At 44.8% G+C, this 27,952-nt stretch overlaps 2 protein-coding genes across 5 annotated transcripts in view; one reads left to right on the top strand and one right to left on the bottom strand.

Annotated features, from left to right (window-relative positions):
• Positions 1–217: 217 nt before the first annotated feature.
• Positions 218–26,504, bottom strand: BLVRA (biliverdin reductase A). Of its 2 annotated transcripts, none has more exons than XM_083188528.1 (7): positions 26,179–26,504; positions 20,978–21,105; positions 20,213–20,332; positions 14,344–14,441; positions 8,995–9,102; positions 8,665–8,836; positions 218–2,591 (listed from the first exon to the last, which is right to left on the bottom strand). In XM_083188528.1, exons 2-7 carry the CDS (start codon positions 21,094–21,096, stop codon positions 2,336–2,338), a joined length of 873 nt encoding a protein of 290 aa, XP_083044654.1. In that variant the 5' UTR covers positions 21,097–21,105; positions 26,179–26,504; the 3' UTR covers positions 218–2,335. The 2 variants fall into 2 exon arrangements, with proteins under 2 accessions (XP_083044654.1, XP_083044655.1); XM_083188529.1 differs by having other exon boundaries at positions 26,222–26,504.
• COA1 (cytochrome c oxidase assembly factor 1) overlaps positions 26,374–27,952 on the top strand; it is a 144,573-nt gene continuing 142,994 nt past the window's right edge. Inside the window, exon 1 of one of the 3 annotated variants that reach the window (XM_083188532.1) lies at positions 26,374–26,519. The gene's annotated coding sequence lies outside the window, so the exon portion shown is untranslated. The remainder of the gene's footprint in view (positions 26,520–27,952) is intronic. The other 2 variants (XM_083188531.1, XM_083188533.1) reach the window with 2 other exon arrangements.

Raw genomic sequence — 27,952 nt, 5'->3', positions numbered from 1 at the left:
TAAAGAACCACATTTGGGACTACCTGCGGTAAATATCATCTATACCTTATTTGAAGAGATATTCCTTCTTTTCCGGAAACAGGCGACATATATAGGAATGGACCCTACCCCCAGGCAACTAATATCTATAGGTGCTGGTGCATTTGTTTTATTAACCAACATATTTTAAAATTATCTGTGCATTTTATATAATAAATGTGATATTGCTTTTACTTTACATAGCGCTACTATTTTTTTGTATATTTCCTATCTACCCCAGGGGACTCTCAATCCCCCCCCTAGTAGCTGCTTCACATCTCAGCCCATCACAGCGCCCATTTAGGTTGGTATACAACCTTTTTTGTGTTTGCTACGTCTGAGTATACATGCTTTGGATCACTGCAATTCACAATGTTTCTAGGCATCGGGCAGCCTGCGTAAACTTGCTCCGGCCAGCCACTGGATCCGGACACCTGGGTCCTTGCTGCAACAACGCAGACCCTGGACCCGTCACACCTGTAGCACAAGAGCTGTGTGCCGAACCCGATCCTCCCCCCAAATACCACAGCATGTGAATCATGCTGTGGATGATGGGGTTGTGAACATGTTGCAAGACCCTTTCTGCACATGCGCATAAACAGTCTTGTGCAGGGCTGGGCAACACCAGCCCTCCAGATGTTAATGAAGTACACATCGCAGGATGCTTTGCATTAGTTTTGCTATGTGGCCATGCTGTAACTGATGCAAGGCATGCTGGGATGTGTAGTTCATCAACATCTGGAGGGCTGGTGTTGCCCAGCCATGGTCTTGTGCCTTCAGAGACTCCACCCCATCGGATTTCTACCTAAACCCTACAGTGCTGAGTAACACAAAATTAGAAGTTTTCTGCTGGGAAAAAGAAAAATCATGCTTTATCGAGTGTCTATGGTGATAGCTGAATGAGTTTGGTCATTTCTAAGGCATAAAAATCTGAAAAGGACAAGTGGTTAAATTGAAATGTTGTTCCTAGAAAAGTAACTTACTTCACAGGCAGTGTTTGGCTATTGCCATGTACAGCCAGAGGCATCCAGTATGAAGATGCAGGAGGTAATTTTGTTGGAACTACCTATATTAATGGGTGCCAGTCGGGGTCCCGACAGGCATTCACCCGACGTCGGGATCCCGACTGTCAAAACACCGACAGCCGGGTTCCTAATGGCTATCTACGACCCCCATAGAGGGAGAATAGAATAGGTGGCTTGCGTAGCCCACAAGGGGCTTTGTTGCGCTCGCCATGCTGTCTGGGTCTGGCCAGTCGGGATCCCGACTGTCTGACCCCTATACCACACCCATATTAATGAAGCATAGCCTACTTCAGTGATGGAGAACATTGGCACTCCAGCTGTTTAACAACACATCCCAGCATGCCTTGCAACAGTTTTGCTATTTAGCAATGCTAAAACTGTTGCAGGGCATGATGGGATGTATAGTTCAACAGCTGGAGTGCCAATGTTCTCCATCACTGACCTAGATCATTTTCCATTAGGACTGACATACTTATAAGGCACTGGTTTGTAATTAATTGATAATCTGCATCTTCAGGAGTGTTCGCTTAGCCTTATACTGTAAGGCATACTATGCAACCTACTGCTCTCCAGCTGCTATGGAACTGCATGTTCTTGTAGAGTCGTAACAACTCCAAAAATATAGGTTGCCTAACTAAGGCATGAAGGTGCCCATACACGTTTCGATTTTACTGTGCTGTGCGTTTTGAACTTTATTGGTGCTGTGCGATTTTGGCACTTGTATGGGATGCGATGTACTGTACTGTCTTGTGCAATGCTATTTTAGCCTTTTTTTTTTTTATTATTATATAGTGACCTTATGGGGGGTGCGGTCATTTGGTCTACAGCATGATGGTAGACAGTAATTAGGTCGACATGGGAAAAGGTCGACATGGGTCTAGGTCGACAGGTCGTTAGTTCAACAGTGTCTAGGTTGACAGTCAAAAGGTCATCATGGGGTTTTTCAGTTTTTTTGAGCAGACATGTGCCGAGCGCAACGAGCGATGCACTTTAAACTGTGTCCATGTCGACTGTGTTGACATTCAGCTAAAAAAACAGTTAAAACCCATTGTTGACCTTTTCACTGTCGAACTAATGACCTTTTGACCTAGAACCACGTAGACCTTTTCCCATGTCGACCTAGACCCATGTGTATAGCAATGTGTGTTCAGCACACATCGCTAAATCTACATCACTTATCACATGGCTGAAGTTGCCCCGTGTATAGGACACTTAAAAGTCAATATAAGAAAAAAAGATATGAAATCTCATTCAGCAGTATTATTCAGTGCTGAGGTAATGCAGTTATAGCCTCAGTGCTCACACAATTGCTTTATCCTCTCAGCCAGGTGAATGCAGTGCAGGATGCGTTTCTTCTCTGACGCCAGATCCTCCTTGGATACCTGTCCCAGAAGCTTACGGGCAAAGAGGTTCTGATCCTGCATAAAGGGCCCCACAGATGCACTAGGGGCTGCAGGTAAAGCATCTAGGATTCCAGATTGAAATGTAAACTTTACTTTTTTGTTACGTCTCAGCCCTGGGGCCCTTTCTTCAATCCAAGTTAGCGGCCTTATGAAGAAAAAAAAATCATATTTTATTATGGAATACTTAAATGACTGAAGGTGTACATTATTAAGTTCACATTTACTTTATCAGTGCCACGAATAATATTCAGACAAGTATTTATATGTATACTAAGGTTATTGAAAAAAAAAAAAATATATATATATATATATATATATATATATATATATATGGCACTCTGTAACAATACATAGGGCCACCATCCACTTTGCATGCGATTCCCCACCTGGCGGCTGGCTCACGGGAGGCTATATCATATGCGATCCCAGCAAGGGCTACAGGCTGGACAAATATTCACTCTACCTATTTGCCAGAAACCGGAAAAGCCTCTGTCTTTCCACGTACAGCCAGACCAGCATTTGCAACTCTCCCTCCCCATTTTAGGGGCTTCTTTCTACCCACCCAAAGGGCTGTTCACCAACAAGCCAGGGAGTGCTATCCCATAAGTGAACCCTCAATTGCTACCGGGACCTACAATTTTGAGACATTTATCTTCCCACCCTTGCGGGCTGGAGTATATCATCTGGTTCTAATACGGTTTTTACCATCCTATACCCACGAGGCACTATAGGAACGGATCTGGCTTCTTAGCAGACTCTAAATAAGATACCGTATAGACTGATTCCATAAGTGGCTCTCTAAAGGCATACGCCTAGTTTTTTTTCCCCTTTTTATACGCCTAGCTTTTTATTCATTTATTTATTCATTAAATTTATACATGTTGTTCTGCATCATCATTTATTAAATATTTTTTTAATATTCATATGATTGGCACCTCCTATATTTAAACCACCTATTATTCCAGCTAATTAATGCAGTTTACACCCCTTTGCTTCTGTTTATTTTCTTGTATTGGTGTGACAACCCTAAAACGTTTACTGTTGCTTGACACAGCATCTGCGCCCCTACTGATAACTTGTTATCACATCTTTTCCTTGTACCCTCCTAGCAGAGGCAATAGCGAGAAGTAAAACCACCTTAGCAGTCATCCATTACAACTCTACAGATGTTAAAGGCTCAAATACGGGGTTTAAAAAGTGCCACTAGCACTATCGAGAGATCACAAGAAGCAATCTGAGATGTGTATATGGTGGTTGGACCCAAAGTACACCCTGAAAGAATGTATGCACATCAGGTAAAGACGCAATTGGTCTCTAAAACCACACGGATAGAGTAGACACCTGTGCTCTCAGTGATGTGACGCAGGCCTAGATCCAGATTGCGTTGCAGAAAAGACAGGATCCTAGCGATCCTGAACACTGAGGATGTGTAGTTTCTCAACAGCTGGAGGGCCACAGTTTGGACATGTCTGCCTTAGTGCTACACCAAGAGAAGTAAGTGTGCCATACACTATAAAAGATCCAAGTAGAAGCCGGTTTTCAAACCTAAATGATAGGTTTTTGTTTCTTAGGCTGCCGTCAAAGCTAGGCCGTGGAAGCCAAAATGGTGGAGCTGCAGACAGACGTAGAAGATCTGCAAACCAGTGCTTCTGGGCCACCAGAATCAGGCTTCCCCCGTCTTGTTTCAATTTCCTAAGAACTCGAGGAAGTAATGACACTGGAGGAAAAGCAAATGGAAGATAAAGTCTTCACAGAATGGATAGAGCATCTGTGAACATCGCTTGAGGATCCCTGGACCCAAACCATTGATATCTTATGGTCGTGACAAGATGCCATGAGATCCACGTATGGCTCTCCCCATCTGTAGACTATCAACCAAAACACTTTGGGATGCAGAGACCACTCCCCCTGGATGTATGTATGGCGACTTAGGAAGTCTGCCTCCTAATTTAACACTCCCGTCAGGAACCCCGATGAGATGGCTGGTATAAGACACTCGGCCCAGTGGAGGATCTTTGTTACCTTCTTCATGGCTCCTATGCTTCTGGTACCACCCTAGCGATTTATGCACACCAGTGGTTGCGTTGTCCGATTGGACTTGGACTGGTCTGCCCTGTAGCAGATCCTGGGACAACTGTAGTGAGTTGAAGACTGCTCTCAGATCCAAAAAGTTTATGGATAGGCAGGCATCTGCCGGAGTCCACCTTCCTTGCAAGGAATGAGATTCCACTACAGCCCCACCCCCTCAGACTGCCGTCTGTGGTGAGGAGGACCCATTGTGGAATCCAGAAAGGTAATTATTTATTTACAGTTTCTTATATAGCACAGCATATTCTGTTGTGCTTTACAATTGGAAAAACAGTGATTAAACAAACTGGGTAGAAACATAGAATTTGACGGCAGATAAGAACCTTTTGGCCCATCTAGTCTGCCCCTTTTTTATCCTTCAGGTAATCTCAACCCTTTTTAATCCTTATTTCTTTGTAAGGATATTCATATGCCTATCCCAAGCATGTTTAAATTGTTCTACTGTCTTAGCCTCTACCACCTCTGATGGGAGGCTATTCCACTTATCCACTACCCTTTCTGTGAAGTAATTTTTTCTAACATTTCCGCAAAACCTATCTCCCTCCAGTTTCAGTGCATGTCCTCGTATTCTATTACTTCTTTTCCTTTGAACAAAATTTCCCTCCTGTACTATGTTAAAACCCTTGATATATTTGAAGATTTCTATCATGTCCCCCCTTTACCTTCTCTACTCCAAACTATACATGTTAAGATCTTTTAGTCTTTCCAGGTAAGTTTTGTGATGTAGGTAGATAAAAACCGACATGGAGGTAGGAGGCGCTGCTTGCAAGCTTCCAATCCCCCTGTTAGGTGAGCCTCGTCGAGCCACCAGGTCAGTGAGGACTGCACTATCGGTGTGAGACACATGGGGTGAGATTTAAAAGGATGAGAGATTCAGAAAGTGAGAGATTTGGGAAGAAATCTCCAGTTTTTTTTAAAGTGGCAATCATTTACACTTTTGCAGTGTAAATGATTGCCGCTTTAAAAAAACTGGAGATTTCTTCCCAAATCTCTCACTTTCTGAATCTCTCATCCTATTAAATCTCACCCATGGTGTTAGACCTCAGATGTTGAGGACAATCATGCAGAACTTGGAGACTTTCACAAACTTGCTCAGAGACTTTAAGTTTAAGATGGGTCTGTAGGACCAGTTTGGTTTGGGTACCAAAAACAGGGTCGAGGAGTAACCTTGGCCTTGCTGATGCTGAGGAACTGGGACAATCACCTTTGATTGGAGGAGAGATTCCACGACCAGCTTTAGGTACGTCCCCTTGGGTGGATCTTTTGGGAAGCTTGTAGGAAAGAACTGTTGTGGGGGGGGGGGGGTTCCCGATGAAGGATACAACATACCTATGGGTCACAACTTCTCGCACCCAGGCATCGGAAGTTGTTTTGATCCATTCCTGCATGAAGCTGAGAAGTCAGAGCAAGGAGGCCCTCCTGTCAGGCTGAGGGCTTGGCAGGCAACTGTCTAGTAGCCTAGGGCTGTTTAGGCTTGGACTTGGTGGGCTTTGCTGAACCTGCTTGTCTGCCCAAGACCTGTCCTTTGGCCTTGACATGAAAAGCAGTTCCCTTTGGTCGATGTGTGGATGTAGCTGACGGTAAGCAAGCCGTTTTAACCATTGCCAGTGCGGTTAAAATTTTATTTAACTCCTCACCAAAGAGGACGTCCCCTGAAAACAGAAGCACTTTCAGGGCATGCTTTGATTCAGCATCCACTTTCCATGAACGCAGCCAGAGTACCCATCTAACCAGTACAGACACTGCTGAAGCTTTGGCTGACAGAATCCCTGCATCCATTACCGCCTCCCTTATGTAGGCCACAGCCTGTGACAGGTGTGAAAGGCACAATTTGCATTCCTCAGACATATCGTCAGGGAATTCTGTCTTGAAGACCTTAAGCTAGGCATCAATTGCCCTTGCTGCCCATGATGTTCCAATGGTAGGCCTGTTAACTGCACCCGTTAAGCTAAAAATAGACTTAAAGTATTGTTCCAGTCATCTGTCAGTGACATCCTGTGACAGGTAAAACTGAAGGCTTAAACAGGCGGGTCACATGGGAATCCACAGGTGGAGGACTTTCCCACAGCTTAGTCGTGCACTGGCAGTGGGTACCAGGCAGAAACCTTTTTAGGAACCGGGAACTTCTTTCCTGGGGTTTTCCATTGCTCCTGTCTGACATCCATCAGATGAGTGAATTTAGACCTAATCACTTTCCATGATTTAAACACGTCCTTTGTCATCCTCACAATCAGACGAGTCAGTAGTGTCAGTCATTAAAGACATCAACCCCCCAGAAACAACATGTGCTTATGCCGCTTTAACCTTGTGCAGTAGTTGAAAGTACCGGTACTTTTTGTACGGTTAGGGAATGACTCAAGGCCTGCACAGAACTAGCAAAGGAATCCACCCATGGATGGGGGGGTTTGTGTAATAGGCAAGGGGGCAGGAGGAGCAGGACTCACATTTGGAGTTAAGCGATACACTAATGTACCCAATAACTGGGAAAAGGCCATCCATGGTGGCTCTTGAACCTGAGGGGATGGTGCAGGACCAGCGGGACTACAGCAATTAGCACAGAGGCCATTGTCATTAATGTCCTGATCTGTCAGATATGCTGCACATGAATGCAGTGTGGAAGAAGCTGTCTGTGAGCGTTTGCTAGTCATCTTAGCTACAACAGAGGTTATCTGCCCAACGTGGGGCACTATGCCTTGACAGGACCGTTTTATATGTGTGAAAAAGTATAATAAAGTGACTGCGCTCCACTAAGGTGCAGCTGGGGACTTGTAGTTACACCTCCTACAAACAATAAATATCAAAAACGGGGAATGGAACCCACACTCCTAATTAAGATATATATCAATGTGCGGCTCCTCCATTCACTCGGCCTGATTCGCTGGAGCTTGCAGGAGGTAATGGATGCCGGCTGGGGTGTCGGAGCAGAAGCACTATGACTACTGGCTCTGTGCACTCAGTGTAAAAATAAATCAAAAGTAAAAATCAAGAATAAAGCCTGAAGCAATCCCAGGAGAAAAAAAAAAAAAGGGGGGCGTCTGCTTCATGCAGGCACCGAAAAAAATTGAGGTCCTGTGCTAGGAGGCGGGGTTATAGGTGAGAGGAGCCAGGCACGATGGGAAGCTCAAAAGCTTTAAAGATTGGTGCCCGGTCCGCCTACAACCCCTGTGGGACCAGGAACCCTGAAGAAGAAACAATGGATACATTTGTTAAATCAAATTGATTTCACCAATTTGCCTGACCAACCATTGTAGTGTTGCAGCAAGTGGTTGATTGTCAATTGCTCCCATACATTACCAGGTTTTTGTTCCCACCAGACAGATTGGACAGATAAATCTTTAGGCTTGTACCCAGCTTGTCTTTAGGATCGGATTTAGGAATGCCTGCCCTAACCTCTCCTTTTAACAGCGGTATCCTATTATGCCTGATAAAAATTCCCGGTTTTTGCACTTTCCCCCCCGATGTTTTGACATACAACTTAGATCGCCCAATAAAAAGCTCTCCCGAAAACGCGCAGGTTCAGTGAATTGTGCGTTTTCAGCCGCTTCAGCCCTGTTTTCAAGTGGGCTGCTTTCAGGGACTTTGCAAGCAAAACAATAAGTTGTGCGGCATTTCGGAGCTAATTAAGTGAGCCTATTACTCGCGATCAACGAATGAATAGAGGATTTAGACTAGATATTATAGAACATTCTTAATAGAAGCCAAATTACAAGAGTATAGTTATGTTAGTTGGGCGCCCACTATAGTTAGTACGCTCATACCCCCACTATCCATGTCGGCATGGAGTTGATGTTATATAGAGTGGCGAGCGCAGCGAGCCCGAAGCGTGGCGAGCACAGCAAGCCCCGCGAGGGGACGCGTAAAACTAAGCAAATATATGTTAGTTGGACACCCACTAAGCTAAGTATCCCTGCTAATTCATTTCTCCCCACCTTTTTACTGCATATAAATTTTAACTTTTCAGGCAAAAACACAAAGAACCAGGGATAAATTCCCAGAATGTGCATTTTTTCGATTGCACTGCGAAAAAAAAAAAAAGTTGGAAGAACGGGAGAAAAATTCTCCAATAGTGCCAGCTATCATAGACAATTGAATAACTACTGTAAGTATGTAGCCAATAAAATGGCCCTGACCTGGAATCTGCAGTGGTAAAGTTTGCAGTGACCTTAGAATACCGTTCTTCCTTATTCTCCTCCACAGTAGCAGAGGTAACAGTCAAATCTCCAAAAAGGTCAACCAGCCAACTGACCCGGGCGATCCCACTGAAAGAAGGAAATCCTGACCGCTGTGTATCCAGAGGGCCACCTAAATAGGAAAATACAAGGAAAGCAAGCAAAAGTACAGTATTGTATCCCATTACTCCAAAAAACTGATTCCAATCAATGCCCTTACTCCTATTAACAAATTATAGCCAGAGTTTTAAGCACACATATGAGAAGTATGTTGTGTGATGCACTTCATACCAGTAAAATGTAGGACCCCATCCACCAGCTTCTTCCCTTCTACTTCCTTTTTCAGCTGCTTGTATTCCTCTGTGAGAAGCTCAATGTGCTCCACGTGTAAGACTTTACCTGCAGCACATTGGAAATAAAAAGGCAGGTTGTAATAAGTAATCAACAGGCCAACACACTACTGACATGCTGTTATATGTGCACAGTGGTGTACAGAGATCCCATGTTCCATTACAGTACACACTCAGCCATTCTAATACAGAAGAGTATGATTTCTACAGCGCACACAGATGTAAGACACCTCTCTGGGGTCTTACATCTGCAATCACCCTGTGCATGAAGCTGGCAGACAGCTGTAATCCGCTGATGTCAGCTGCCCGCCCCGAAGGCAAATTTCCATGGGACCGCCCAGCGTGCTGTGCGAGCGGCCACCAAGTAATGGATTTGGCGTGGTTACTCGGACCAAGCGGGTGCATATGCGCATAAAGGTTTATACGTATGCGCAGTCGTTGCGAATTCGCGATGGTGAGAATGAACCTGAATGACTCTGTGACCTAACACAGAGCTTTTACAAACAAACAACATTTTACAAAATTTAACAGCCCTTTCTCAAAAACTACAAGAGCCTCTTTTCAATCTCTTATTAATATATAACGTTGTCATGGCCATTAGGGAAAGCTTGCCAGCTAAGCAAGATAAACAATGAAAATAAATAGAACAGTAACAACATGCAGTGTAAATAGAAGGTGATGTTCTATTAAAAGTGCCCTCTTTACCAAGCTGTGACCCAATGTTACTCTACAATACTAGTCTTAAGGCCCGCTCAACAGACGGGCAAAAGTTTATGCTTATGCAAATCAAGTGAAAAGGGGATTTTTGTAAGAACTTATCGTTCAAACCCCTTTCTCTGAGTCCAGTCTGGTGACACAGCTAACCTTGGGATGTAGGAGGGTCCGCAGGAGCCAAGGCACCTATAGCTGAAGCTTTTCCTCTGGCTGCAGGCTCCTCCCCTTCTGCATCCCCAGCATGCTCCAGTTCAATTTTAAAAAGCACACTAGAATACACAACTCCGCACAATGCCCGACATCTTATATGCACAATCATCTTACCATAACATGACCCACATGCACGGCATGACTTACTGAGCGTAGGGGAGGGATCGCTTCGTCACCGGAATGGACTTAGAGAAAGGTGTTCGAACGGTAAGTTCTTACAAAAATCCCCTTTTCTCTTTTGTCCAGTCCGGTGACACAGCTAACCTTGGGACGTTCACAAGCTGGTATTATGGGAGGGTACGCTCAGACTGACAGTTCTCATCACTGCCCGTCCGAATGAAGCGAACTCATGGAACCTGTAAAATTTGGTAAAGGTGTGAACAGAGGACCAAGTGGCAGCCCTGCAAAACTGCTCCGCTGTAGCTCCATGACGCACAGCCCAAGAGGAAGATACTGACCTGTTGGTATGTGCATTAATCCGAGAAAGAACATGTATACCCACCCTGGTATAAGCAAAGGCAATCACTGACCTAAGCCACCTGGCAATGGACTGCTTAGAAGCAGGCCAACCTCTCTTATGCACATCATAAAGAACCAACAAAAGATATGTTTTGCGGAAATCCTTTACCCTGTCCACGTAAATTCGCAAGGCGCGAACTACGTCCAACTTTCTTAATTTGTCCCTATGTTTGGCCCCTTCAGGAGGGGAAAATATCGGGAGCACAATCTCCTGGTTCAAATGAAAGGAGGAAAGCACTTTTGGCAAAAACTTAGGTACTGTTCGAAGCACAGCCCTATCCTCATGAAAAACTAAATGCGGAGATTTACAGGACAACGCTCCTAACTCCGAAACACGCCTTGCCGAAGCAATGGCTAACAAAAACACCAATTTCCTAGACACATACTTAAGGTCAGCTGACCTTAATGGTTCAAAAGGAGGACTCTGAAGTACCGACAGAACTAAACATAAGTCCCATGGCGCCACGGGTTGTCTATACGGTGGTTTAAGCCTGGTAACACCCTGTAAAAAGGTCTGAACCGCAGGCAGAAAAGCTATCCTTTTCTGGAAAAAGATAAAGCGGAAAGCTGTACTTTCAAAGATTGCAAACTCCCGATGAGAAACCATCCTGTAAGAACTCCAATAGTCTGGATACTTTGTATCTGGAGGTGTGTACCTTCTGGCACTCACACCACCTGATGTAAATCTTTCATACTCTGTGATAATTTGCAGCTGAGACTGGCTTACAAGCCCTAAGCATAGTCTGGATCACCGCATCAGAGAGACCTTTCTTTTTTAAGAAGGCTGTCTCATAAGCTAGGCCGTTAAACTGAGCCGAGCAAGGTCCTGGTGAAGAAATGGTCCTTGTCTTAGCAGGTATTGACGAAGAGGAAGAGGCCAAGTCTCCACTGATAACCTCAGAATGTCCAAGTACCACGACCTCTTGGGCCAGTTTGGCGCTATCAGAATGGTCTGCATCTGCTGAGACCTCACTTGCTTCAACACCCTCGGTATCATTGGGAACGGAGAAGATATATACCAGATGAAACTGCCACGGAACAGTCATGGCATCCACCGCCCAGGCGGTTGGGTCCCTGGTCCTGGAACAGAACTTCAGAACTTGACAGTTGTTACTGGATGCCATTAAGTCCACCTCTGGGAGCCCTCAGAGATTCACAAGTTCCTGGAATACCTCCGGATGCAAGCACCATTCCCCCTCCAGCAGACACTCCCTGCTGAGGAAATCCGCCTCTACATTCCGGATCCCTGGAATGAAGACAGCAGACAGAACCGGAATGTTGATTTCTGCCCAGGTAAGGATCAGTGAGACTTCCAGCATTGCCATCCTGCTGCGAGTCCCACCCTGATGATTCAGGTAAGCAACCGCCATGGCATTGTCCGACTGCACTCTGATAGGACGGCCTTTCAAACTCTCCTCGGCCTGTTGAAGAGTCTTCCAAACTGCACAAAGCTCCAATATATTTATCGGAAGTGTAAATGGGTGTCCAGTATTACCCCCAGAAAACAGCAAAAACTGTGTTGCTATGGACAGGTTTTCCACCAACTCGTTATCCGAGTCCGCTTTGAATAGCAGGTCGTCTCAATAGGGAATGATCACAATCCCCCTGAGTCTCAGTGACGCAGCCATTACTTTTGTAAATACCCTTGGTGCTGTGGCCAGGAACTGTAAATGAGGGATTTCAGGCTGCAAGCCCTTCCAAGATGGCGTCCGCCATCGCGGGAGGTCCTTCCCCCACGATCCCCTTCTGCAAGGAGCCGGATCCGGAGAGCTCCCAGGGCCCAGACAAACCCCAGCAATGCTGGGGTTAAGCGCTGTGCAGCAGGTGCAGACAGACACCCCTGCACACAGAGCGCGGACAGGATGCGCTTCTGTCAGCCTCTGCTGCGCTCTCAGTGTGTTTTGCTTCAGCTATAGGTGCCTTGGCTCCTGCGGACCCTCCTACATCCCAAGGTTATCCGTGTCACCGGACTGGACAAAAGAGAAAATGTTTTTCATTTAATGGGCCCTTATAGGCCTTTAACCCCTTCGGTGGTATGAAATTTCCAAGCATCCCACTAAAGAAAGGGTGCACCAGTGGTGCCACCATCCCCCCTGTGGCTGATCCCCCCCCCCCCACCCCTGTTGCCTATCCTCCCTGTCACCACCCCCTCACCAGTCGGGGAGGATTAGGGCCGCTCAGGGAGGTTTGGCCGGGCTTGGCCATTCATGTGCTTGGGTGTCCAAACACAGGAATGCCCAAACAGACATACAGCTGAGCATCCGAACTCTCCAGCCAGGGGAGCAGGGGCTGCTGCAGAAGGCCGCGGCTGCCCCTTCTGCGGTGAGTATTTCTGGGGCAGGACAAACCTGCCCTGGTAGGTTTGTCCTGCCCAAGGAAAATCCACCACTCAAGGGGTTAAAAGTACACTTAATGTAGTCTATTTATTGTGTTGTATTCAGTGCCGTCGAGAGAGGGGGAGTAGGTCCTTTTTACCCAGGCCCAGGTCTGATGGAGGGCCCGCCCCCTCCCCTGCTGCAGAGACTGGGCAGTGTGAGTAGAGAGCAGAGGCTGCCACAGCAGTACAGCCTCTCTCCCCCGCTCAGCACACGCTGCTCAGTGTTGTGTGCTGAGCAGGGGAGAGAGGCAGCTGCGCCGGAACACAGCCCACACCACCTGCAAATTATTACACCCATAGTATCTACAGTATCTAAAAAGGTACAAATAATGTAACTATCTTATTATGCTAGTTAAGATGTGCACCCACAAAATGAACAACTTAAATTTCTTATGTATGAAAACCTTAGGGCAGTAAGCAACATTAAGTGCTCGGAATTGTGTGCTAAGGTCTCTTGCAGCAGTTAAGTATTAATGACCTTTAATCTGACCAGTATCTCTGGATATTTTCTGCCAGCATGTTTCAGAAAACATACAGAATGTATTTACTCATAAAGATGTTATTTCTATTAGTGATTTTTCTACATCCCTTTGATAGGGCTCAACTACAGGTAAACATTCACTTTTTTATATATATTTTGGTGCTAATATTCATTTAACTGCAACTGTTTAGAGCCTTGGGAAAAATGTGTTTTTTAACAAAGAAATATGTATATAGTTTGCATATTTTCTCCCATGCCTACAATAATCTTGGTACCAACAAAGACAAATTGATTATATCCAAGAGATCAGGGTACTGAAATTAATTTAATTCACCTCTTCTTATTTGGGGATTATTGTTTTTTTAGTCCAGTGTGCACAGCCCAATCAGAATGGTGATCCAAAAAACAATTGGGTACTTAGAAGTTTAAGTCCCTTAGAAAAAAAAAATTGTATTATTATTTGGAATTACAGCCAGTAATAGCCACCTATATATTCCTATACTGATTCTTTATATAGTCAGAATTTTTTTTATATATATTATCTTTATTAACTGTAAAATAGAAGAGAGTGCCCCGTGAACTAGTCCTCTTCCTTTTTATTGATAAATAAATGAGGTTTTGTTCCACCCAACACAGACAACTCTGTGCCACTAACAGAGACATAATCCAATGAATACTAAATCCATGGAAGGGTTCTCTTCTGGTACCGCCAACCAGACCATTTCTATATAAGCCCTATTGGACTGTAGGCCATACTCTGAGGTCACTTAAACAATTCTGTAGGGCAATCTGCAGTTATTTGCAACTTCTTGGCTATTTATTTTGATGTTCACAAACTTTCACATTTTCTTTTGAGATTTAAAAAAAAAAAAAGACAATGTAATTTTTTAAAACACAATCTGTAACATGACAGTTAGGAGCAGATTGGTTGGTACTATCTCCCCCCCCCCCCAAGGCTTCGTAAATACACCGCTATAACAGGTCCTTACCCTTTTGCTCAGCCAACTGCCACAATTCATGTGCTGTCTGTTCAGACAGTGCCATTGGGTACTCCACAAGAACATGTTTACCAGCCTCAAGGAAACACCTTTTGAAAAAGTGTAAGATGAAAACATTTGTCAAATTTTGAACCAAAATAGGTTTCATCACAGAACAATAGAAAAAGGTTTTGTTCCTATAGAACATAACTGAACCACATCATCAGTAACACAGTCAGTAATCAACAGGTACAACATGTATATAGACATGATGTAGAGTATCAAAACATTTTGACAATTTTTAACAAACACCACTTAGGGGGCAATTTTCAAAGCATGTTTACGATTAAGCCTTGGGACACTCATAGCGGCCAAGCGAGACTTGTTCAGCAGTGTGGCCAGATCCTGGAGGACAGGATCTGGCCAATGTCGACCGGATTTCAACTGAAACACATTGAAATGTATGTGCTCAACTTAAAATGCAGATATCCCACAGTCCTGTCCTGTGAGCAGGCTCCTTGTGGCGCAGCGTATCCTGCTGAACAGAACCCGCTGCATCACTATGTGTGGCCCGGCCCTAATACCTGCTTTACTTACAAAACACATCTAGTAAAAGCATTATGGTGTGTACACACGGTGCGATCGCCTTGCGATTCAATCCCAATTTCATCGGGATCGAATCGCACGGCAAGCCAAAAAGCATGCATTTAATTTTGACTATATAGGACAGATCTGTATTATACAGTCATTACTGCACTGTCTATTTGGCGATTCAATTTGCACAGAAGCGCACATCGGCATTGAATCGGGATCAAAAGGTTAAAAGCCTGTTCGGTCTACATTCGATGTCTATGCAACACAAAGCGGCTGCACTGAATACTTGCATATGCATTCGCAAACCATCACTACCCTGTGCAAACGTGCAGGGAGCATATGGATTAGAACTGGGGTAGCCAACTCCAGTCCTCGAGAGCTACCAACAGTTCACGTTTTCCAGGTTTCCTCACAGCAGCACAAGTGAAGTAATTAGCTCCACCTGTGGATCTTTTAAAATGTGTTGGTCAGTAATGAGTGCACCTGTGAGGTGATCTGGAAAACGTGAACTGTTGCTAGCTCTCGAGGACTGGAGTTGGCTACCACTGGATTAGAATAACCCCACTTATATAAACAGATGTGTGCCTTACCAATCTCTTATATATTTGGCTACATGTGTCAATCATCCGGACACTGTGTCCGTAACGCTGGGCGGGGTCACACACCCCCTCCCAGCTGACACATGTAGCCAAATAGCCATACAGCACGACGTCATGGAAAGAAGTGCGTCAGGATCAATTAGCCAACGGCAGCAGGCTGGGGGAACGTGTCCGGCAGGGGGGCGGGGCAGGCGTGGGCAGAGCCTACGCCAGGGCGTGTACCAATGTCGGGCTGGGCCGGGGGGCAGGGTGCCATATGCCCCCCGGCACGCTTACCCAGTCCCTGTCTGCGGCCCGAGCTGGACCTCCTGCGCTGGCCGCGGCTTCCAGAAGCAGAACACGGCCGCGGCTGCAGGAAAATGGCCGGCGGCCCCCTGCACTGAGGACATGCAGGAGGCCGGCGGCCATTTTCCTGTAGCCGCATCCGTGTTCTGGAAGCCGCGGCCAGCGCAGGAGGGCTGGAGGAGGTCCAGCACGGGCCGCAGACAGGGACTGGGTAAGCGCTCTCCCCTCCTCCACGCTCCCCCCAGCAATATCTATCACTGTGGGGGCATATCTCCCCCCTCCCCCAGCAATATCTGCCACTGTGGGGGCATATGTGTCTCTGGCACTGTGGGGGCATATCTGGCACTGTGGGGGCATATGTGTATCTGGCACTGTGGGGGCATATGTGTATCTGGCACTGTGGGGGCATATGTGTATCTGGCACTGTGGGGGCATATGTGTATCTGGCACTGTGGGGGCATATGTGTATCTGGCACTGTGGGGGCATATGTGTATCTGGCACTGTGGGGGCATATGTGTATTTGGCACTGTGGCGGAATATCTGGCACTGTGGGGGCATATCTGCCACTGTGGGGCACTGTGTGGACATCACATTGTGCGGTGTAATGGGCATCATGGTATGGGGCATAATGGGCATTACGGTGTGGGCAGCATTGGGTAATTGCCATCACAGTATGGGGTGTAATGGGCATCAAGGTGTGCGGCATAATGTGTCATTAGCATCACAGTGTGCTCTCATTTTAATGGGGCGTAGCCCCCTACGACGGAGTGAAGAGCGCCCGTAGGGCGTGATGAATCACCTAGTCATGTAATATCGACTGAATTTACCACAGCTGGACTCCAATTAAGCTGTAGGAACCAGGAATCCGTGGAATCGGGATGCACCTGAGCTCAATTTGGGAGTTCATGGTAAAAGCTGTTTTATTCACATGTGATTTTTTTGTACTTCATTTGTAATAAGTTTGCAAAATGTGGAAAAAGTGAAGCACTGTAAATCAGTGATCGCGAAAACCCCAAAAAATAGTGGGTCCCAGGGAGCCCTCACGTACAGAAATTGGGGTCCTACCTGACCTTTTCTGGGTCCCAATGAAATAAAGCCTCCTCTACCCTTTCTCCCAACATGGAACATACAAAGACCTCCTCCTCTCCCCCACATGGCATATACCCTGAGCCGAGGGCCGTCCCGAGCCTTTTTTGGGGGGCATAAACATAGCTTTGAGTGCCTCTCACTGTCACTTTTATGGGTCGGGGGGCTCAATCAATTGGCCCACTTGCATAAAGTATGATACACATATACTAGAAAATACCCAAACACAAAATAGGGACAGTTCGCGTCGAAGGCGCGCATCAAAAATTTAGCGCATGTCTTAGTGGGGAAGGGGCGTAGCCACATACAGTATTAGTACCAATTCACATTATGCGAAACAATAGTGCCACTTGGACACACTGCGCCAGGATTACACACACCATAATGTCTATTACACCTTATGCCACATACCGTAATGCCCAATAAATATTATGCTACATAAGTTCCGCTTACCTACATTTCTATAGCAGCCTCCTCCCACATGCCACATACGCCAGCTGTCTCCTCTCGCTGTCCACCCCCCCCCCCCCCCCCCATATATGCATATAGGACAATTTGAATAAAATCATGTAATTTAGTGTTCATTCTAGCACGCGCGCGCTATCTTTGAAAACCCATGCAGTTCCTCTTCCCTGCCTGGGGTGTCGCTGTCTGCTGTAGTGCTTCTAGCACAGTGTGGTCTGTATATCAGTGCTGATATACAGACCACACTGTGCTAGAAGCACTACAGCAGAAAGCGACACCCCAGGCAGGGAAGAGGAACTGCATGGGTTTTCAACGATAGCAGGTGCTGGAATGAACACTGTAATTGAATTTGCAGGTAATGCAAAATTGAGTGTATGACATAACCCATCTGATTCCAGATTAATCTCTTGAACTAGGTATAGCACTGGGGCAAGTGCAAGCTAAAATGTATAACTGTTATTTGCAGATGTTATTTTAACATGCAGATTCATGAGCAGTGCAGCCATATGCCCCCTCCAGCAGTCAGCGTGTTAATATCCCCCACCACCACCACCCCCTATCTCTGCACACAGCCACTGCTGTGTCTTACCGGGCCGGCGGTAAAGTATTTGGGTGCAGCGGGAGGACGTGCGGCGAAAAGTGCTCACAACATCCTACTCCTCCGCGCGATCTTCAGTCCACCCCGGCGCCTGGCTGATGTGACGCGGCCAGCACGTTCTCACCTCTGCGGCCGCATCACCAACAGGGGGGGAAATACATATCCCTCCGCCTCTCCGGCATTCTTATCTTTCCCCCTCCGCATGCTGATCCGGCCACAGCGTGTCCCAGGGGACGCAGCCATAAGCAGAAACTGAGTCCCTGGTGATCAAAAAGGGGTAAAATCGCTATAGCGAGTATTTACAAACCCTGGTAAATACTTTCCGGATGCACTTCTATTTGGTACTTCCTCATCTTTGTGGCCACTGCTTACGCTATGGAACTTACGTAGCGTAATCATCCCCTCGCGATGACTTTAGTAAAGTCGCTTCATGCTTTACTAAAGGTAATAGATGGTTGCATGGACACAGGGTGGTGGTGTGATGCTTTCTGAATAGCAGCCTAATGTAAATGGCATATCGGTGGCCGAAAAGATGAGGAAGTACCCTGTATATTTAGTATTTTTCAGGAACCCTAATAGATCAATCTATTATTACTAAAAAAAAATTAGCAAAAGATTAAAGCAGTAATAAATTAAACGGTACTTGTGTAGTTTCACGGCGCCGGCATGGCGCCGTGCATCTGAGTCCCCTAGTGGAGGCATGAACTATCCATGTTGCCATGGAGTTAAGTTAGTTTATTTGACATATTTAGTGGCGAGCGTACACCCGGAAGCCATGCTGGCGCCAGGAAACTACACAAGTACCAATTAAACCTAAGCAGACAGTAATTAACATCAAACTAGGTTTGCTTTTTTTTTTATAAATATGGCATACATATACTGTATGTATGTGGTTCTCAACTTCATTGTTCACATATTTATTTACAGTTTCTTATATAGCGTAGCATATTCCATTGCGCTTTACAAAAGGAGACAGTGATCCAACAAACAGGGTATTTACAGACAGTCAAAAGGTAGGAGGGCCCTGCTCGCAAGCTTACAATCTATAGGGAAATAGGCACTGATACTGTGTTCTTTATTGCATTAATTCCACCAGAATGCAAGGTTTTGTGACTGGTTCTGGAATTTGATAAGCTTGCCTGAAGAGATGAGTTTTCAGGAAAAGCTTATAGGTTTGGAGATTGGAGGAGAGTCTTAATGTGCTTGGGAGGGCATTCCACAGAGTGGGTGCAGCCCGAAGAATGGGAGCGAGTAATGAGTGTGGATGAGAGATGTAGATCTCTGGAGAGCAACCTAGTTTACTACCATTCGGTTTGTTTCCTCCCCTGGCTACCACTGAAATTGAGACCAGCCTCGGTACTGGATACCCCTTGTGTCCATTCTGTGTTAAAAACATGGGGCTATCTAAATAAGAAACTTCAACTGGCACCATACCCCTCCCCACTCACCCCTCTTTGGCGACACCCGGATTTCCCTCTAGGACGTAGGTCACCTTACTTTGCCTAATTCTGCCCCTCAAAATTATACAGCACTATGCAAAAAATATTACAGTCAGCGTCTCAGATATTTTGATTACCTCCAGATATCCAGCTTTGTAAATTCCCTACACAAATCAACTAAACCCAGATCCCCACTTCCCTTTGAACGGTTCTGTATGTATAACCCAGAACGCAGGGGAGCAATCTCAATTCTATACTCTCTTCTGGCAGACAAACCCCCGGCTAAAGAACCTTTCCAGGTTGCTTGGGAAAAGGATATGGGTGTCGCTCTGGAGGAGGAGTGGTCAGAAATAAAAACACTAATAGCAAAATCTTCAATCAACTCGAATATCAAGGAAAATGCCTTTAAAGTCTACTCTAGATGGTACATGGTTCCCATAGTAGTACATCATATTTTCCCCATATTTTACATATAGCTAACGCTATATGTATTCACAACAATATATTTCATTTTTGTGCATTACCCCATGCTACTCGTTTACACTAGCCTGTCTGTAAAAGCACTGTTCAGTTATCTGATTCATCTCACTGTATTGTTTGCCACTGTAAAAATAGAGTTTGAAAAAAAAAAAAAGTAGCAGAACATTTCACCAACACTTTCATTTGTTTTGCACCATTCCACTTTTTAGAAACTAAATAATGGGGAAGTCATGATGCACTGAGGGCAGGATATGGCCATTTTGCCTGCATCTTCCCAGTCAGCTGTCCAATCTGAACAACAGGAAGCTAAATGTGACACAATAATGATACTTACCGGATACTTTCCTCGTGGTTTTGATTATCTGTGCATATGAGAGCAGCATGAACTTCAGTACTCTGCAGTGCTTCTTCCAAGCTGATTTGGTTCACACCATTATGCTGACCAAGATTCCGCCTGAGGGATACAGGAAAATGATTAGTTTGTGCTAAAAGACAAAATATTATGCTGACCACACACATAGGCTAATATTCAGCCTGCAGGAATGTACAATACAGTTGCCATTGTCATAAATGTTAGGTTCTCTCTAGCAGATACTTACAAGTATTATACACCAAGTAAAATGTACTCTGTAGCCGTTCATCACTATAAAATGTAAGATGATAAATTCATAGGACAATTTGTAAACTGAAACTTCCCAGGAAGAGACACTCCCCAACCACGTTGCCGTTTGGAATTTCAGCTAGCGCCTTATAGTTTCAAAGGAAGAACATTCAGGTCTTCCATTACCATCTCCCATATTTTTGAACACCAGTCACTGGCGATGACCTGCGTATTTTGTGTTTTGTTATTATATACCAATGTGTTTTCACTAGCTACATATGAGGGACATATTTAATTATCCACATACTTCTGTCAAAAGACGATCTCTCAGCTTTGCATGATGTCCCTCAGAGCTAATTTTGGCTCTGAGCCCATGGGAGGCTAATTTCAACGCGGCACAGGTTGATGGCAGGAGCTCACAGCTAAGAGAACCTGACCATGAAAAACATTTTTTGATGTGCGATTGTATACATTTTAAACAATGTAACTACAACAGACCTAGATACAAAGCCTTTAAGTTCCAGACTCTCCGAAGGGCTGCCTCGCAGTGGGTTAAGAAGGTCTCTGATCCTCACAGAACCAGCGATGCCTATTCCTATTACCACCACACCAAACATTTTCCTACTCTGCAAAACAGTAAGAAGAAGAAGTTAGAGTAAAGCAGTCATACAGTTTTATTGGAAGTAATTTTAAGTGCCTTTTTCATTTAAAGTTAGCCACCATCCAACCCAGCAAAATAAGCTTCAAATACCATGTACTGTAATAGGCCCCTTCCTTCCCCAACACACACACACAGGATCCCCAACCTAAACAGCCTGCCCATTGTCTGTCCAATGTAATGGGCCCCACAATTTATGACAGATGCGGACAGATATATTTATCTTGCTTTGTATAGATCATGGGTCTTCAATCTGTGGCCCTCCAGATGTTGTGAAACTACATGTTCCAACATGCATTGCCACATTTTTTTCCTATAAGAGCATGCCAAAACTGTCAGGGCATGCTGGGACATGTATTTTCACAACATCTGGAGGGCCACTGGTTGAAGACCTGTGGTATAGATGATTCCCAAAACTCCGGATCATGGACCTTATTCGGGTTGACTTGCAAGGCTGTCCCCCTCAAAGCCGCCCCCACCCTCGCATGCCATGATCCCCTGCAGAGCAATGAATGGATGATTTGCATAATCATCCATTCGCAGCCTTGGGTGCGGGGGAGAAATCATTTGATGGTCGGCGACCATCGAATGATTTCTCCACCGTTCGCAGATCTTACACAACTCTGTGGTGTCTCACATCTCCCAGCGCGGGAATTGGGTGAGCAGCTGACATCCGCTGATGGGAGTGCCCAGCATTTTTATGGGAACGGCCATGAAACGCTGGGCGTTCCCATTGGCTATGCCCCCTGCCGCCGCCCCACACTGCTAGGTGCGAGTGGGACGGCGAACATGCAGTTTGTCATGCCCGCTCACACCAAGTATCTGTACATGCGCAAAAAAAATGAAAAAGTCGGAGGACGCGTACCGCTGCACTCGCCACGCTTCAGGTTGATGTTTATCGTGGCGGTGCACTAACAAAGGGGGGGGGGCATTTGACATAATAATTAACCATCATGTGGGTATACAATTAAAAATTGGGTATGGGGGTACAATGTAAAATCAGGTCGGTCGCCACCGATTTTTAAATTGTATGGGAAGGTCTTTAAAACCCAAAAATTGGGTCTGTCGAGTCCCATCGCATACCTTAAGTTATGGTATGCGATGGGACCCGACGGGCCCCGTGCTAGGAAACAAGTACCCTTTGTTTTTATTGACTTAATCAATTATTCAGCAAACTTAGCGCTGACTATCCCAATATGCTTGGTAAAGATAAAGGCACTGGAGTCACACCCTATAACAGATGGTTATAATATGTGCAGAGCAGTCACTTTATATACATCTAGATTAAAGACCATGAAATACTGTCTGTCATTAGCAGCACAGGGTGTGAGGGGAGGGTAAGCGTGGGGATGTCCAAATTACCATGTTACACACTGCCAATGTATACTGAACATAAAGGGGCTAGCAATTTTTTTTCTTGACCAAATAATGTTATAAATCCATGATGATACTGTATGTTTCAAAGACAAAAAAAATAGAACTTTTAAAGATCAATGAGCAACTGGTCCTCTTGTTACATTCAGGCTATTGGCTATACAAAGAATTCTGTCATTTAAAAGGCAGTGTTTGACAAAATGATAGAAGCCGATTGGTTAGTACATTATTTCTCTGCACTTTATCTTTCTTCATGGTCTGATACATTTCCCCCCGTATATGAAAAATACAAATTCTTCTTCCCTTTCGTGTTTGTCTGAAAGAGGGACAAATAGATAGTGTGCTCTTCATGCCAACAACTTTGCCCACTGCCCTTGGCATCACTGCTCACTACTGTATGGTGCTGAAGTGGACCAGAGGGAGGGCAGTGGACGATATTGGCATTATGGTCAGCGGATTACCATGTTAGCCACACTGACTTGCATGCTCATAGTAGGAACACAAATGTTTAAAATGATGGAAATTAAAGAAAAAAAACAATATATTTTTTTATGTGCAGAAGGCTAGTCACCTGTACTTAACATGAGAGGAATGATACAAAAGTGGCTTGTTCTGTTTAATGAAGAACGAAAGGAAATCTATTTCATCTAACATGTATTGAGAAGTGTCCAGTTATCACTGACATATAGGCCCTTATTCTGGTTCACTCGCAAAGGCAAATTCCTTCTCAAATGGACAAAAAAAAAAAAAACATGTGCACTGCAGGGGGACAGATGTAACTTGTGCAGAGAGAATTAGATTTGGGTGGGTTATTTTGTTTCTGTGCAGTAAATATTGACTGCTTTATTTCTACACTACAATATAGATCTCACTTTGAAGTAAACCCCCACCCAAATCTAATTCTCTCTGCACATGTTACATCTGCCCCCCCTGCAGTGCACATGGTTTTGTCGGTACTTGTGTACTAGCATGGTGCCCACGATATTTGGTCGCACAACATATAATTGCATCGCATGGCATACACCCGATGCACTGCGATTAAAAATTGTATAAGCCCCCTTCACGATTTTAAATTGTATAAGCACCCTAATGGGGGCTTACAATGTTAAATGCACCCCCACGCCACCCCCGCTATGAACGTGAACCCGAAGCGTGGCGAGCGCAGCGAGCCCGCAAGGGGCAGCGGTACGTGTCCTACGACCTTTTCATACCCTCACTATCCACGTCGGCGTGGAGTTGATTTTATATAGTGTGGCGAGCGCAGCGAGGGGACGCGTATTACTTTACATGTATTCCGCGTCAGCTCGCCACGCTTCGGGTTCGGTGGCTCGCTGCTCGCCACACTATATAAAATCAACTCCACGCCGATGTGGATAGTGCGGGTATGAAAAGGTCGTAGGACACGTACCGCTGCGCTCACCACGCTTCAGGTTCACGTTCATAGTGGGGGGTGGCGTGGGGATGTATTTAACATTGTAAGCCCCCATTAGGGTGCTTATACAATTTAAAATCGCATCACATTGTAATGTATGGCATTGTATGCCATATACAATGGTATACAATTTTAAATTGTATACCATCGGGTGCCAATCGCGTCGCATCGCATACCATCACATGCCTTATGGTCTGCGATGCGATGGGCGCTGTGCTAGTACACAAGTACCGTTTTGTCCATTTGAGAAGAAATTTGCCTTTGCCATATTCCAGGCTCAAGGCTATAACCCTATAACGACTAGTATAATCTAGATTATCATTCTAGGTTGTACAGGATTCCCAAATAAAAAACTATTTATATTAATACACAGTAAGTGAAATGTTACACATATATTCATGTTGGTGCATAGGTTAATGTATTTTTAAAACACATGCATTTTTTGCAGGGACACGGTCGTTAGGTTGACACACATTGGGACAACCACTGAAGGTTGACACATGCCTTCTGTTGACATTGGCTAGATCGACAGTCAACAGGTCGACATGTGTTTTTCACCTCTTTTCTGTGAGCCGACAGGCGATATTTCATATCCTACCATCCACTAGGGCATGGAGGGAGAATAGAATAGTGTGCCGAGCTCAGCAAGGCACTGTGCCCAAAGCATGGCGACTGCAGCGAACCATGCGAGGCAATGCAGTACACCGATGCAGTGTCAATGTCAACTGTGCCAACATTCTGAACAAAAAAATGGAATAATCAATGTCGACATTTTGACTGTCAACCTTGCCAATGTTGACCTAATGCATGTGTCGACCTTATGACCCTAGCAACATTAGGCATGTTGACCTTTTGTCTGTGTCGACATAAGGCCTGTGAACCTTCAGTGGTGAATGTCGACCTGAAGGTGCCTACACACGTACAGATTTTTCTGTCTGATCTATCTGGTGGGAACAAAAACCTGGAAATGTATGGGAGCATAGGACAATCAAAAATTTCCACACAAATGCAGGAAAACATTAAATATATATATATATATATATATATATATATATATATATATATATATATATATATATATATATATAAGCTTTGATAAATGTGTTATATCAGAATGATGTAAACAATTTGTCTGACTGATCACTGTCTGAGAACAATTTTTTGATTGTCATATGCTCCCATATTTCCAGGTTTTTGTTCCCACTAGATAGATCAGACAGAAAATTTTGATATGCTTCATCTGTGCAGCATATACTTTTTAGACTTTATGATGTGATGTGCGCGGGAGTGCACATTGCATCGGAAACCCAAAACGCTCCGTGTATAGGCACCTTAACACTTTTCATACGATTTATCAGCCCAATGCGTCTAAATCATTTAGAAAAGTGAAAAATTGTACTTGTGTACGACCACGTTAAGTTATAATATTCACCCTTTATAACACTAAAAGTTCTGATCTTTAGGGAAAGCTGGGAACCCCTAAATCTCTTTAGTTTGATGCTACACTGGGTGAAGTTTTGGCAGTACCAATTAAACATTTTTTGGATTAATCTCTAAATGCACTATTATATTTGATCAAGTTTATTAAAAAAAAAAAGTCAAACAATAAAATTGTGCACTATTTATTTTAAAGAGAGCTTGGAATCTATAGGTACTATAAGCAGCTATTTGTTTTCAGACAATTTATGCATTGCATGCCTGTAATGATACACAGAGGCTGTTAAATAATAACCATGAATATAATAATGCCTAATACAGCAAATTAAATGTCATTCATGAATGAACTACAGTAAGAAAAAATGACTGGAGAAACAGATGCAGTAACATGCAGAGGATGAGAGTTGTGATGGCATTGAAATGATGACATGATTGTATTAAATGGCTGGGGGTGTAGTGCTATGTGGCATGGGGGGATGCAGTGATATGTGGGTATGTGATTCTATAGTTAACATTCTATAGTTAACATTTTTGGGGGGCAGCTCATGTAAGAGGTGCACTGCTAATGATTTCCGTTAGAAGAATATGTGCCAACCCCATCACTGTACAGTATTGTACGTCTAGTAAATGAAACGCCTGTAGGCGATCCCTGTGTTACACAAGAGTGTGCAATGCATACATATGCCGGACAGGGCGCCGGTGCTCACTACATGCGCTTCCTGCATCTCCCTCGTTACACGCAGCAGGATACATTTGCGGTATCCTGTAACAACCCTTGACAAAGTAGCTGCATAGTACCGTGATGTAGATAGCCAGCGCTCAGCCTCCTCTGCCTGCTCACCTCGGTGACTGACACAGTGACAGTGTGAATGACTGGTTGCAGCAGCAGCCGCCGCTGTCCAGCTCCTGACCACTAGTAGAGCACTAGAGCAGCAGAACTCCGATGCGCGCTCCCGGCGCGTAGAAACACACTCACTGTCTGTGTCCGTGCTGCGCTGCGCGCCCCAGCTGTGCGACAGAAACCAGCTCTGATTGGTCGCCGCTTCTTTCTTGTCATAGGCCATCGCCGGCCGGGAACCAGCCTGTCTCACGTGGGCACTTCTCGCTCGGAGCCCGGCAGGCAGTGGCAGATGTACGGGGTATGTGTGTATGTGCACGGGTTCCTCCCTCACACGCTGTCACTCTGTCTCCAGCTTACAAACAGCGTTGTGTGTGTCAGTCCTGCATATGATGAGGAAAGATGTCATGTAGCTGTCTGTGTGTCAGGCGCGATATACAGACGTATACGCGATGTCGCCAGCAACAAATATGGCCGCTCTGTGTTTACACAACTGGCTCCTTCAATAAAAGAGACGTTTAGACAGAATGACTTGGCGAGTGGGCTGCACCGAGTATACAATCAGCGCTCTGTCTTGCCCCTTTACTACTATGTGGTTATGATTCAGGGAGGGAGATATCCCATGGGTTATGTCTGCAGTGCAAGTATACAATGGGACTCGCACCCAGAGAGCCAGAAGGGAGTGACTGCCTGAGTACAGATCTTGGGGTTTATACAATTGACACTTGTGGAGTTACATTGTTGCTATTTTGCATTTTACTAAAAACAGGCAGAGATACTTTTAAATAGAAACTAGCAGAGAGAGTATTGTTTTTCTCTAATTGATAACCAGTGTCTCTATTTTTACGGTCTTTAATCTCTGTGTCCGCGAGGAATCCTACCCCCAAAAATACTTTTTCTAGCCTCTCGGTACATAAATCCCACCCAATAAAGGAAGTGGATTTTGATAGCACATCGAAGTATTAAACTAGCATTGTGGGTTATTCTGATCACCATTGTGATCATCTTTCATATATGTATGTATGTATGCAGGGGTGGATTTAGGGATGAGGGCGCCCCTAGGCACAACAATAATGTTTGCAACCCCCCCTCCCCCGCCTAATTGTATTATTTTTATTGATCACTTATAACCCCTCATTTGATAATAGCCAATATAATAGATTTATAAAAAAAAAGCTACTAACTGTGACATGTTCTTTTATTATGAATACATTTTTGCTAAGTAGGACAGATTACAGGGGCAGTATCTGCATGTCCTATCCATTTACACTCTATTTAAGATGGAATATAGTTCAGTACAGTGGATATTTTGCAGTTACTGGTACATTTTGGGATGACAGTACCATCACAGGCATCCAAGTGCAGCCCCCAAACATGTGCCACCCCTAGGCACGTGCCTCACATGCCTAATGGAAAATTCGGCTCTGTATGTATGTATGTATGTATGTCTATTTTTGCCACATATTTTAAACGTATTTGATTAAAAGTTATATTTTATCATTACTAATTTCACTACTAATCTCAAGAGTGCCCCAGCAAAAGAGTCTTCTTTTCTCCAATCGTATCTATACATATCTGGACTCTGGGGAGCACCACCAACTTGAACATTGACCCATAGAGGGGAAGAAATGAATTTATTGTTGGTTCAGGCTACTCAGGCCACACCCCTCACAGGGAATATCTGCTCACTGGAGCGAAATTCCTCATGAGAGGGAAGAACTCTGTGCAGAATTC

This window comes from Crinia signifera, chromosome 5 (genome assembly GCF_055691185.1).
Source record: "Crinia signifera chromosome 5, ASM5569118v1, whole genome shotgun sequence".
NCBI classification, from domain to species: domain Eukaryota; kingdom Metazoa; phylum Chordata; class Amphibia; order Anura; family Myobatrachidae; genus Crinia; species Crinia signifera.
The sequence above is the reverse complement of the archived record's forward strand: the minus strand, read 5'-3'. Positions and strand labels throughout refer to the sequence as shown.

What these genes read in the sequence shown, in the direction of transcription:
- BLVRA (XM_083188528.1), bottom strand. Translation starts at nt 21,096, where the DNA reads ATGTTTGGTGTGGTGGTAATAGGAATAGGCATCGCTGGTTCTGTGAGG. An exon ending in CTTAAAGGCTTTGTATCTAG is followed by an intron (nt 20,333 to 20,977) that starts GTCTGTTGTAGT and finishes TGTATCCCTCAG; the next exon opens with GCGGAATCTTGGTCAGCATA. An exon ending in AACCACGAGGAAAGTATCCG is followed by an intron (nt 14,442 to 20,212) that starts GTAAGTATCATT and finishes CTTTTTCAAAAG; the next exon opens with GTGTTTCCTTGAGGCTGGTA.